At 37.5% G+C, this 13671-nt stretch overlaps 1 protein-coding gene across 1 annotated transcript; it reads left to right on the top strand.

The window, feature by feature from the left end:
- The first annotated feature begins 911 nt into the window (after positions 1 to 911).
- On the top strand, positions 912 to 13671 carry ppm1g (protein phosphatase, Mg2+/Mn2+ dependent, 1G). The gene is made up of 14 exons (XM_028015520.1): positions 912 to 1062; positions 1320 to 1448; positions 2648 to 2717; positions 3364 to 3449; positions 4427 to 4556; positions 4644 to 4758; positions 4845 to 5035; positions 6540 to 6724; positions 6821 to 6946; positions 8138 to 8240; positions 9738 to 9869; positions 9981 to 10110; positions 10192 to 10291; positions 12162 to 13671. Exons 2-14 carry the CDS (start codon positions 1338 to 1340, stop codon positions 12330 to 12332), a joined length of 1650 nt encoding a protein of 549 aa, XP_027871321.1. The 5' UTR covers positions 912 to 1062; positions 1320 to 1337; the 3' UTR covers positions 12333 to 13671.

Below are 13671 nucleotides of genomic sequence, written 5' to 3'. Positions count from 1 at the left end.
TCTCAAAGGCCTTTATGTGGAGTAAATTCTTTGTTATATACATTAAATCCCCAACTCATCCAAAACTATTGACTTGTTCATTTCCTCTCTCCCAAAACCTTTCTGATACTTTCTTAACTGGATGATCTTCATTAAATTTATCCAATAATTAACCATTATCTGCTGTCTTCTGATACATAATGGCATTTCTCCTGATTCTAATTGTAAAGTACTGGAGTTGACTCATCAGAAATTTCACTCAAGAGTAATACTTCATAATAAAATTACTCAAGTAAAAATATAAAAGAAGTACTGAATAGTAAAAATACTTCTAAAAGTAAATTATAATGGCACAAATGTAACAAGTTACTACCCAACTCTACCAGTCTATGGTTTGACTTGTTGGAAAAAGGGATCTGTTTGGAACAACTGATCAATTTATTACAATGGTGTATTAGGGCCATTAAAAGAAGAAGAGTAAATTCCCCCTAGAAAACTCAGCAAATTTTTTGATTAAATTCAGAAATTTTCTAGAAAAACAAGAAAATTTCAGAGTTTGAAAAGTCAAAAATGTGAAACTCAGAAAGGCCCATGTTTTTTCTAGAAAGTTTCTTAGATTAATCTCAAAATACCTTAGTGTTTTCTAGCACATTTTTGACTTTGTAATCATAAATTTCCTTTTTTTTTTCTTGAAGAATTTCTGAGACAAATCTCAACATTTCAGAGATTTTTTTCCAGCACATTTTCGACTTTTGGAGCTCAGAAATGTCCAATTTCTTTCTAGAAAATTTCTCAGTTATTTGGTCTGAAATGTACTCATTTTTTCTATCTACAATGGTTCTAATACTGCATTACAATTTATGAATATTTTGCGTATTTCACAGTCACTCCGGTAGGTGGCGGTAATGCGCCTTTCAAATGGTTTACCAACCAGCTCGAGGTGAACAGAAGAGGAAGTAAAAGTAGCAGTAGCAGAAGGAGAGGGAGGAGAAGACAGCGGCTTTTATCGCCACACGTGTAATAATTTCTATGTGAATCTACCCTCTTCACCTTTTATAAGCTAAACCTGCTCGGACAGAAAAGGTAGGTTTGCTGCGGCTCAGCGTGCCGCCTCTCGGAGGCTGCTTTCGGGTCCCACTGGAAGTTGAGCCGGTTTGGCTGCTGTTAGCACCGAGCTGGTGCCTTTTTACTTTTTGTTGTGCAGTTGCTAACTGCAGCTAGCTGGTTAGCGGCGGTAACCTGCGGAGCTGCTCAAATAAGACCAAACTTCACCCACTGATACTCCCGTGTCTTTATTAAAGGAACTAACGTGTGCTGTCACCCTCTCTCCCGGTGGGAAGCCACTGTAGACGAAGACCATGGGGGCATATCTGTCGCAGCCGAACACGACAAAGACCTCCTCCGACGGCGGCAACACCAGCATGAGCTACGGCTTCTCTGCCATGCAGGGCTGGCGGGTCTCCATGGAGGTGAGGCAGAAAGTCGTTCACCCCTCAACCATCATGGCAGCTCGTTCACTGAACGATGAGAAATCTGCCTTCAGTGATTAAAAAACCAGCGCATCAAAAACATGTTAAACGCCTGTTTGATTATATCGAGGAGAGGTGTTTTAAAATAAACCCAGGAAAACATTTATTCAGACATTTCACTAAACCATCTGACCTCGTGTTAATAATACCTCCCATCCTCTTAATATCCTCTGTTAGGCAGCATTCATGGACATCAGTCATTCCTGTAACTGGGATCCATCTATTAGACATGAAACATTAATTATTGGGTTATCTTTACATGCCAACTTACATTTAAAAGAATATTGTTGGCAAATTAAAGCAAAAAGTCTGTATATCATTTAATTACTTCAAACAAGATGTTTGAATCTTGAATTTTGCATTTGCAAACATAATTCTCAAAATGTATTAATTTATAGCATAAGAGATGCATTTAAAAAATTTTAATCATTCCTAAAAGTATTTTATTGTCAAATATTAATGAATCACAGACACTTAACATATTATGAAATCACCAGCCTGTCTGGAGAGTTTAAAATATCTGACAGGGTTTCCCCCAGTGTAATATAAGCCTGGTGGGCCACCAGACTACTAACTAAATTTATGTAGAAATGCCAGTTCTTTCATTGCATCACCATCTCTAGGTGTGCAATGGAAGAGGAAATTGATCCATACTTGATCATGGACCCCCATCTAGCAAAACATTGTTAGACTGAATGAGCTCCTTTGTTTGGGTTGTCCTTCACAAAGAATGTTATAATGTTTCCCCATATTGAGCACATGTTTTGCTCTTTGCTGTTCTTGTGGTATGCAGAGAAAAAGTAAGGAAACCGTTATAATGGAAGAGAGCGCGCATTTAATGAATCACATGGAGCAAACGCTAGCAAAACAAACATATGAACCTAAGAGTTGCGCAACTGGGTGAGTTGCACTCTTGCTGTAGAGATAAACAGTCAATACAATGAAGAAAGTTGACCCTAAATTTGATGTAATTTTCATATTTATTTCTGAAGGCTTATGAAATTTAGATTGAGTCTTAAACTATTAGCTCTGTTTTTTTTTTATTATTTATAAAATGTATTTGTCACTTCTGAACATAAAATTGACCCCTTTTCCCCACCAGCCTTTTGTTGATGTTTTGATTCATTTCATTTTTTCAGGACGCTCACAACTGCATCCCAGACTTTGATGAAGAGACGGCCATGTTTGCTGTGTATGATGGCCATGGAGGTAATTAAATTTAAGTATTGTTTTTTTAAGTGTAATCGAAGTTTATACAGATTATATCTCAGTTTTCTTCATTTTGAATGCGGCTACATTTTCTATTTAATTTTATGAAGTTGCTCATTTATTGATGTTGGTTAGTTTGTGTTTATTTTAACTTGTGAATGTTGTTTGGATAACTTCTACTGGCATGTTTCCATCTCAAATGTGACGCACAATAAACCATGTTTATACCATTGAGTTAATAATTTTTAAAAATCTTGTATATTGAAACCACAGGTGCTGCAGATGCTTCAGGTTTTACTCATATGACAAAGATTCATCGTTAGACCAAACAATATAGAAGTGTTATGCGTTTCCTTATTTACAGCTAGTTTTCACTTCCTAAGCTTTGTAAAAACATTTGGTGTGAATTTATACATAATAAATGTTTTTATTATCTGAAACAAAGAAATCTGAAGAAGTGTTGTTCTAAAATGGAATCGGGGAAACTCGTGCAAATTTTATTGTCTGATTAGCAAACTTTGTTTTAGTCTGTTTACTTTATGACAGCTCAGCTGTTTTTCTGTAGTTTCCATGGCGATCTGATTTGTTTGCTTTACATGCCACTCTCCTATCCTGAGGGTTTATACCGCCTGCTGCTGTCATTTAGGTGAAGAGGTGGCTTTGTTTTGTTCAAAGTATCTTCCTGACATCATCAAGGAGCAGAGGACATACAAAGACGGGAAGCTGCAGAAGGTGAGGAGCTGATAAATTGGAAACTAATTAAAAAGTTGTTTAATCTCAAATGAGAACTCGTATCACTTTAAAGTTAAAAACTTGACTTTTTAATCCAGGGTTTGTACGGGTCCTTGAAATACTTGAAAATGCTAAAAGATTAGTTGTTGTAAATGTTTGGAAAATGTTTGATATTTAAATCTTAAAGTTGGAAAACATTAGGTATTTTCATACATCTAATACACATTTTTTTCTCACTGTCTGAAGTTAAATCAGATTAAACTTTTCTTATTTATAGAATTACCAAAATTATTTCTATTTGCTAAATACCAAATAACTTAACAAGAACATTTTTAGAGATTTTTTAAAACTTTCTTTGTATTTTTTTAAATATTTAATTTGAACATGAAAGTTGTTTACCTTTACATGATTATTTTGGAATATTTTATTGTAATTAATATTTGAGTCAATAACTTACTGATCTGTGTAACTGTTGGCTAATATTTCATATATCAAACAACGTTATTGAAATTGTGAAAAGATAAATCTTTTCCAATGCCTTCTCTGTGTTGCCAATGAAGAGATGCAAAAACAACCAATCAGAGCCGAGGGGAGGGTCTTAGCGCTGTCAATCAACATCTTGAACACGCTGCTAAATGTACATACGTCGAACAAACAGCTCTTCGTTACAGAAAAACAGCGATGCTAACTAACCTTAGCATCCACAACAAGCTATTATAGGTGCAGCTTAGGAGAGGGGGTTGATTGACAGCAATAAGACCCGCCTCCTGGCTCTGATTGGTTGTTTCTAGATGGCACTGGTAGAAGAGGAGTTCAAATAAAAAATTTTAAAAATCCAGCAGATTATCTCTCGCTAACAAGTTATGCTTGTTACGCTAACAAGTTTCAACAAATATGTAAAAAACAAAAAATTTATAACGGACACATACTGCAGCTTTAAGGACATTTTCCAAAGTGGACATTATTCATGCTTGCAGGCGCTGGAAGACGCATTTCTAGCCATCGATGGGAGAATAACCACAGAGGAGGTCATCAAGGAGCTGGTGCAGATCTCCGGTCGCCCCGTCGAGGAGCCGCCGTCTGAGAAGGTGGCAGAGGAGGACGACTGTAAGCTCATAAAACCTCTGATGTCTATAAGTCTATAAGTGCAACATCAACACAGTTTGACTGTGATCCTGTTTCTCCTTATGTCAGTGGACAACGAGGAGGCAGCGTTGCTCCATGAAGAGGCCACCATGACCATAGAGGAGCTGCTGGTTCGCTACGGCCAGAACCTCAATGCCGTCAAACACGCAGCGGCAGCCGCCAGGTACTCCAGAAACGACATTCACAGGTTTTACTGCAGCAGAGGGAAGGGAGTCCCTGAAGTTCAGTGTTCTTTTCCATTTTCCTCAGCGGTGCAGCTAAGAAGGCCTCCGCCCAGAACGCAGAGGTCTCAAAGGATAAAGGGGAAGATCCTGAGAAGAAAGGAGTGAATGGAGAGGTGAACGAAGAGGAGGGTGATGGGAAAGTGAAGGAAGGAGCGGCATGTGGGTCCAAACTGAGAGCCTGTCGGAGAACGGGAGGCAGTGAGGGGAGCGGTTCAGGTAAAATTACATTTCTTCATTCATTCAGGGTTCATACGGGTGCTTGAAAATACTTGAATCTCAATGAGGTGTTTGTTTGGAAAGTGCTTAATTTCTGTATGAAGTCTTTGAAAGTGCTTGATATTCAAATTGCACAGTTTTAATAATAAATTGCAATCTGTTAAATATGTTTAGATATTTTCATACACCTAATAAAAAGACACTTTTTTTCCTCACTGTCTGAAATCAAATCAGACTTTTGTTTTAGAGAATTACCAAATTTATTTCACTACGCTAAAAGCCATAAAACTTCACAAGAACTTTTTATTAGACATTTTTTTTGTAACTTACTTTGTATATTGTGTTTAAAAACTTAATTTGAACAGGAAAGTCATTTACATTAGCACAATTAGTTTGGATTGTTTAAATATAATGAATATTTATTCTTAATAACTCAATGAGTTATTGGTCTGTATGTTTAAATAAAGTTTGGCTCTTATTTTATGTTAAACAACATTAATGAAAGTAACATTAATTTTGTGAAATTAGTGTTTTGTAATAGGGTGTGTGAGAGAGACATTTCATTTCCAAACATTTAATTTTATTTTAGTTTACCTTGTCCTTGATGTAGATTGTAAAATACAATTATAAGACATTATTAATAACAGTAATAAATTATATTATGTGTAATCCTTCTATGTTCGTCTCATGTCTAGTAGTTTGACTTCATGACAGAAACATTCAGGTTTAGTGTATTTATTTTAACAAAAAAGGAAATCAAGTTGGTGGTTAACATCAGTCCAGCAGCTTCTGCCTCTACACATTAAATAAAATACAATAAATAACCTTAAACAAACTACAGAGCAATATCTCCCAATGAGCAGTTAGCAGCAGTTAATGTTTGTAAAATTATAATAACAGTAAAAAAACATGCCAAAATTACTCTTGAAACACTGTGTATTGTTAAATTAGTCTAAAATAAATGTTAAAAAATAATATTTGTGACAAAAACAGAGCTGGTTATAATACATATCAGGTACAAATAGCAACAGAAAAAGGGGGAGGAGCTGTCAGTTACCGGTTGCTATGGTAACCACCAACTGCCAAGAGCAGCCTAACAGAACTTAAAGCAACAATAAATGTCTGATGAAACAACTTGTTAACTATACAAAATAAAGTCAGAGAATGAATAAACTAATTTTGAGAAACTTCACTTCTTTAATATTGTTAAAATAAAAACCTATTACATATATAATACTGGACTTATCAACTTTTAGTTGATGATAAACTTAACTTAAAAAGGGACAATACAATTCAAACATTAATGTCACCATTTGATGACAGATTATAGCAAATGCTAATTCACATCTGCAGTTCATTAGTATTTTTTACCTCCAAAGTGTGGTGTTGGGGGAAAAAAAATACCCAAGTGTTTGAATTTTACTGTGAAAGTGTACAAAACCTGTCCAGAGGTCTTCATAAAGTAGAGATTTATTTCTTCTTATTCTTCTTCACTTTGTTGCAGCTGTGAGCGGAGAGTCGGGAAGCTCCAACGGAGAGGAGAAAGCTGGGAAAGCAGAAGGAGACGCCGGGCCTTCCTGCTCCTCTGCGTCGTCAAAAGCTACTGGAGACTCAAAATCCAGATTCTTTGACGACAGTGAAGAGTCTGAGGAGGGAGAAGAGGAGGAGGAGGAGGGGAGCGACGAAGAGGTGAGAAGAGCAGACCAGAATAAACTGCGAAGGTTCACACTGAATCACTTTGTTGAGCTTTGCTTCGACTTTTTCTGTTCTTCTGTGTCCTCTCAGGACGGGAGCGACGAGGAAGAAGCAGACACCAGTGAGCTGGAGGAAGAGGACACAGAGGAGGGAGAGGAAGACTCTGAGGATGAAGAGGAGGAGATGTGTCTACCAGGAATGGATGGAAAAGAAGAGGTCTGTAGAAACATTAGATATTGTGCTCTTGAATTACAATATTTAGGTGGATTCATTACAGATTCACAAATACAGATTGGATAAACTTTGAGGAAGAGTTCATCCACTTCTTAATGAACTCAAATTAGCTACGAAGAGCCTCAGTCTTCTGTACAGACAGATGTTGCTGCACATCTGCTTCCTGATTAGTCCAAGCTGTGATGTTGACGTGTGAGGAGCAGCTGTCTCGTTTTGCCGCCGCTGGGAAGTTACAACATGATGCGCATCACAGAATCAGAAAATGAAGAAAAAGATGGTGTTTCTGTTCAAGAGGCTAAACTACAAGACCCATAATGCAAAGCAGCAGAAAGCCACGTTGGAGGGATTTATGCTCATTCGATCCGTACTGTTAGCTCATTTGCACTGAAGAAATATTTCCAGATTATCCTTAAAGGTTTATCAATTAAAACACTACTTGTTATATGATTACATGTTTCCTTAATTTTCTCGATGAATAGTAATCATCATTAGAATTGTCACAATAAGCAAGAAATCAATTAATTGCATAATAAATTGAAGTAAGCTCAATAATTTTAACTTGGACAACAGTCTTTAAAGAGAGGCTCCCCTTTATTATTGTTGAAAAGCCGCCATTTTGAAAAACAGTGAAAACATTTGACACCTAGCACTTGGTTTGCACTACCTGCCTCTTTTGCCTGTTTTCCTTCTCTAAGCTAAATTATTTTTTTAAAATGCTATTTTGGTTACCACGGCTTCATTGTCCATGTTAATTATTATTGTTTTGGATATTTAAAATGTTTTCCAGTTTCAGTATTAAATATTCTTTAGAAATTAAAGGTTTTTTTTATCTGAGTGGGAATACTTGGAAATTATTATGGAAAATCAACATTTTTATTATGAAAAGATTTTTAGCTCGATAAATGTTAAATGAAATCATCCCTATTTGGATAAGAAAAGGCTGTTGAGAATGTTTTCCCAATCTTTTATCAGTTGTAATTTAAACAAACCACATACAGTATCTGTTCCAGCTAAACCTGAATTACACGCTCTTCATATTTTCACTTTCTTAAAAAAAGCAGATTATTGAAGCAAAACAACTGGTTTAAAATATTTAGACTTTAGTTGACTGGTTAAAATGTTTTTTGTTCTTGTATCTTTAACGGGCCGGCCCGTCCTCCATGTTTGTTTCAGCCCGGCTCGGACAGCGGCACCACAGCCGTTGTGGCTCTGATCCGAGGGAAGCAGCTGATCGTGGCCAACGCCGGTGACTCGCGCTGCGTTGTGTCTGAACGAGGTAAATCCACTCTGCTTTTCAAGTGTTCATGTTGTGAAATGGCAACAGGGAAGCAGGAGTGTGCAGTTAAATGCAGCAACTTGAGCGTTGCCATAGTGACCCTCACCCACCTAAGCTTCCAAGTGCTTCTATATTCTGGATTTTTCTTCATTTCTCCACTGGTTTCTTTTTGTCTGAATGCTATTAGCTGGTTTAGTTGCAAATGTGGAGGGATTGTAACATAAAAATAGATTTTAAGATTACAAATTACACGCAAAGAGCCCTATCCCACATGGAAAACTGATTCCGGCTGTTTAACTCGGAGAAGTCAGACTTAATTTAAAGGTATTGTAAGGATTTAAGGTGGTATTACAGAGATAATGGTTAACTGTAGCAAACTTTTTTCTGAAGAAAAGTTGGGTAAGAAATCTGATAAATGTTTTAAATGGAACTTATTATGCAAAATTCACATTTTTGTACCGTATTTTCCGGACTAAGAAGTGCATTTAAAAGCCTTTAATTTTATCAGAAAACAACAGTATGCCTTACAATCCGGAGCACCTTACATATTGTAATGGAGTAAAACAGCACCTTCTAGTGAACTAATATGGATTTATTCTGGTTGTGCTTTAAAAAAAGAACACCCAGAAGTTTTTGTGCAATTAGTTTTTGATGTCTAGAAAACGAGCTGTCTCAAGTCACAGCACTGTGCCGTTGCATAGCAACCCAAGTGGAGTGCTAGCACATTTGATCAGTTGGTTTTACTGCTACGTGAGCTCTACAATGGCTGCTGGGAAAGTCAAGTGTTTGGTTGTTGACTTACCTTCCAGAAACCACTTGCTGCTTTCTTTTTCTTAACATTGTTTTTTGTCATTTTGGAAATTTACATAGATTGAACATTTATACCCCTTCTAACAAAACAAATACACAGCATCTAGTTGGACAAAGGCAGTTAAATGATAATAAAAGAAGAGCATAACCTAATATGAGTACATCACCATTAAATAAAGAGATGATTACAATAATCATAAATTTGGTGCCTTTTATTTCTTTGGTTAGCTGGTTTTACTTCTGTATTTGTCGTACAATGGCTGCTGGAAAAGACAAGCGTTTTCTTGTTGATTTACCCAGAAATCACTTGCTGTATTCTTGTTGGTTGTGCAGGATGCTCCACTTTTGCTTTTCAAAGATGTATGGTTGCATAGTTGAGCATCATTTTGAAGCCATTTTCATGTGCAAATGGAAATGACTTCAAGTATAAACATTGAGTTGGGACCAACAGCAGCTTATTTGGATTTAAAGTAACAAGACGTCCTAAAACAGCTCAATCTGAGAGGAGCTTCACACAGGCAGAACTGAGCAGAATAAAATCTCATAATCTAAGAATAATTTTGTGCATAAATGTAATGAACATGTTTTGCATAGACCAAAACTGAACCTGTTCAAGGAAGGATAATAGGTCTCCTTTAAAGACTTCCAGCTGCTTTGTATGAAATAAAAAGAGCTGTGTGTCTCCAGGCAAAGCAGTGGACATGTCCTACGACCACAAGCCAGAGGACGAGGTGGAGCTGACGCGCATCAAGAACGCTGGAGGGAAGGTGACCATGGACGGACGGGTCAACGGAGGACTGAACCTCTCCAGAGCCATTGGTGTGAACCTTTTAGATTCAACTCTGAAATTAATTCAACTCTTCTCAAACTTGTTTTTGCCACCTAAAACAAGCGAGTTGGTCAATGTGGATTCTTCACGTTGACTTTCAGGCGACCACTTCTATAAGAGGAACAAGTCGCTGCCGCCAGAGGACCAGATGATCTCTGCCATGCCCGACGTCAAAGTTCTGACACTGAACGAAGAGCACGACTTCATGGTCATCGCCTGCGACGGCATCTGGTGCGTCAAACGTTACAAATGTGTTTCATAGTTAAAACCTGCTTGGAGGAGCGTCTTTAAGGGCGTTTTCTATGACTGCAGGAATGTGTTGAGCAGTCAGGAGGTGGTGGACTTCATCAGTGAGAGGATCAAACCCGACCAGGACGGAAAAACCCGAGCCCTGTCTTCCATCGTGGAAGAGGTGAGAGCTTCTCACCAACGATTATTTTATCAATTAGATTTTTAAAAATTGGCACGATTTCTCATTTAAGCACTTTAAAGATTTGCATCTCTAATAAAATGATTCAATTCAGAAACAATTTTTAAATCACAAACCAATGTCTTTATTGAGGCTGAGATTCTGTTTAAATTATGTGACCCTATATGAAAAGACAGCGTTAACAAATGAAACATTAATTTAAAACAATTAATGTTCCACACTGTATCAAATTCAATCAATTTATGCTCAGACAAAAATAGGTATGTGCTTGAAATTCTGTAGCTTAAATGACCAGTTTTGGGTCAGCTCAGCCGTCTGGCTTTTTATCAAAGAATTATTAAAAATATAATCAGCAGACTGCGACAGACTGGCAACCTGTCCAGGATTTACCCCACCTCTCACCCAGAACGTTAACTGGAGATATGCAGCATCACCTCCCGACCGTGATGGGGACAAGGTTGTTAGAAAATGGATGGATGGATCATAAGCAGATAAAATGGGTTGACTGTTTTCTTTTTTTTTTTAGCATTTTGAATTGATTCAAAATTCCCAGAACTAGGATTTGCAATTTTCTGTAGAATCAATTTATTTCCTGCATCGCTTTTTAGAAAATATATTAAAGAATGTAAAAGTTTAATAGCCTAAAATGCATTAACAGAGCATTTTTTTAGTGAACGTTTGATCATTTCTAGATTTTAATTTTTAAAAAGACGCTCTGTTTATTTTATTTTAATTTTTTACAGAAATTTAACCAGATGAAGTTAAAGTTTTGCCGCTTTGGGTAGAACAGATTTACAAAGATATTTTTTAAAATCTTAAATGTATAATATATGTTTTCTTTTGTTTGCTTTTTTATTTCGTCTTAATTACTACTCAGTGTTATTTTTTAGCAAATAGTCTTTTCAGTTTCTATTTAATCTAACAATTATTCAACTATTAAATTAGTTAATGATTACTACTTCAATAAGCCTTAGTTTTTGTGTCGGGTTCATCTTCCTCAGCATTCTCAAACTGAGAAAGAAGAGAGAGACAAGTGAGTTTTAGATTTACTTGCAAGGAGAACAGACAGGAGCGTGCTTCAGTTACAATCTCCTATCCGCTCTGAAGCAGCTCCTCCCGCACCCTTTCTTTTTATTTCCTTAGGGCGGTCCTAGTTACATAGCCTATTTAATTATCTTGAGTTAATCACATAGCATAGCTGCTTCTTCTGTTCTCTTGAGTCACAGGTGTGTTGCACCTACAAGCTGCCGTAATGTAGAGTGCAAAGTTCAGAGTTCTTGTTTACTTCCTTCTGTAGAAACAATGCAGGAACTGATGAACCCACAGAACAATGAGGTGTCCTGTGTATCCGTGGTCTCATGTACAGTTCCTCTGTCTCTGGTTCATAAACTTCGACCCTTAATCGTCCATTGTTTATTCTGCCACGTCAGTCATCACTCTTGCTGCAGACCATCTGGTATCAGCTCCCAATTTGACACGTTTAGATGTCTTCCTGCAAGCATCTCTCACATCACACATTCCAGAAGCAAACAGACATAGAGTATTTATATTTGTAATTAATTTAAACATATCATTTTGTTTTGAAACGTTTCTTATTTTTGCAGTTTTTGAATTATGCAAACATTAAAGATTCAAAGACAAATAGAAAAAAAGTATAGAAATCATGAAAATGTTCAGTCATTTGGCATTTCTTCTAGTATTTCTTGTTTTTATTACCATTATTATTTAATGAAAAACTCCGTCTCTCCATTGTGTGAATTTCCTTAATTATTCCTTCCAGTCCAAAGGTGTTGATGCGTTTCACTATTGGTGCTGGCTGGTTCTTCACATTGCTCATTTAAATCCCATACAGCTCCTGGACCACTGCTTGGCGCCGGACACGTCTGGAGACGGAACGGGATGCGACAACATGACCTGCATGATCGTGACATTCAGGGCGCAGTCGGACAACACAAAGAAGAGGATGCTGCCGGAGGGCGGCGAGGAGGCCGGGAACAACAGCAAAAAGGCGAGAAGCGACTAAAGGAAGAGAGGAACTCCCCCAGAGGGAGCCGCTGGTCTCACGCTACCACAGACGCATTCTGTACAAAATGAAATCCTTACCTCACCGACATGATTTCCTCCCCGACGCCACAGAGAGCAACATCAGCTCCCCTGAGATCGTGTATTTATGTTTTTTATCACTCACGCTCTGTTCTGGGTGGATCTCCACATCGACTCGCAGTGCAGCCGTTTCGTTTTATCGGTTCAGACTCTTTCTCTGGCCAACTCACCTTTCCTGCTTCAATTAGCTTCAGTTTCCATTAATTTCTCAACTGAAGGCTGCAGTGCAAAGAGGAACCAGTCCACCGAAATAAGATTATTTCTCGACGCTCCAGTCGTTTCCCTGATCGGTTTAGTTCAGACTCGCCTGCGTCTGATTGGTGTGTTACTGTCGGACCTGCCGTTCTTTGTGGCGCTGCACCGTCACAGTGTCCCTGAAGGTGGTGCGGAGTATCCTGTAGCTGCTGTCAGTGAGTGAGGCGCACCATGTTCCGACTTCGGGTCGTTCCGTGTCCGTCTGAATGTGTCGGTTCCGTGTTCCGGGTTCCTCTCTCGTAAAATCCCAACTTGTGGCTCTGGTTTCGCTCATCACAAAGAGAGGGATGGATTATTTGCTCTTATCCTTCGTATATCTATCTTTCCATTTAAGCATCCATCATTCACTAATAATTTTGTTTTGTTTTGCTGATCTTGTAAAATGCCTTTTTCTCATTCCTGGTTTGTTTGTGTTGTTGAAAAGCCTGTAAATGTTCATGTGGGGAAAATGTTGTCGTTTATGAAGCTCATAAAATTTCCACGGCAGAAAAACCGGATCGTCTTCAGCACCTTCCTTTGTTCCCACTGTAAAACCTTTTAAGGATAATCTTTAGGACATGTATTTTAAGTAAAAAGAGATTATTTTTTTTCATTTTTTTTGGATGAAATCAGTCCTGTGGCGAATTTTAAAGAAGGATTTTCTTTTTCGCAAGCACATTCTGATAAAACCTTTGATAAAACCTGCTGGACTGTAGGAAGAAAGCACAAGGTTATTTTTTTGAGACGGAAACATTTTGAGGTTCAGAGCACCAAGGCTGTAACTGTTATTATTTTTCCTTTAGATTTTAATTTTCAGAAGTCTGACTTAAATTGATGTGACTGTAAGTTTCTAGTGTACTCTCTCATCAGCGTAACCTTTTTTCTGTACATAGGTTTTTCAATACTTGCAATCAAAGAAAGAAATGCTTTTTCTTTGTAATTGTGAGTCAGTGTGACATTTTGGTGCATACTCTTTTGACACCAGTATGTAAGTACATACAAATAAATTTTTTTAAATAATCACA

Source organism: Xiphophorus couchianus, chromosome 4, assembly GCF_001444195.1.
Source record: "Xiphophorus couchianus chromosome 4, X_couchianus-1.0, whole genome shotgun sequence".
Taxonomy (NCBI): Eukaryota; Metazoa; Chordata; class Actinopteri; order Cyprinodontiformes; family Poeciliidae; genus Xiphophorus; species Xiphophorus couchianus.
The sequence above is the reverse complement of the archived record's forward strand: the minus strand, read 5'-3'. Positions and strand labels throughout refer to the sequence as shown.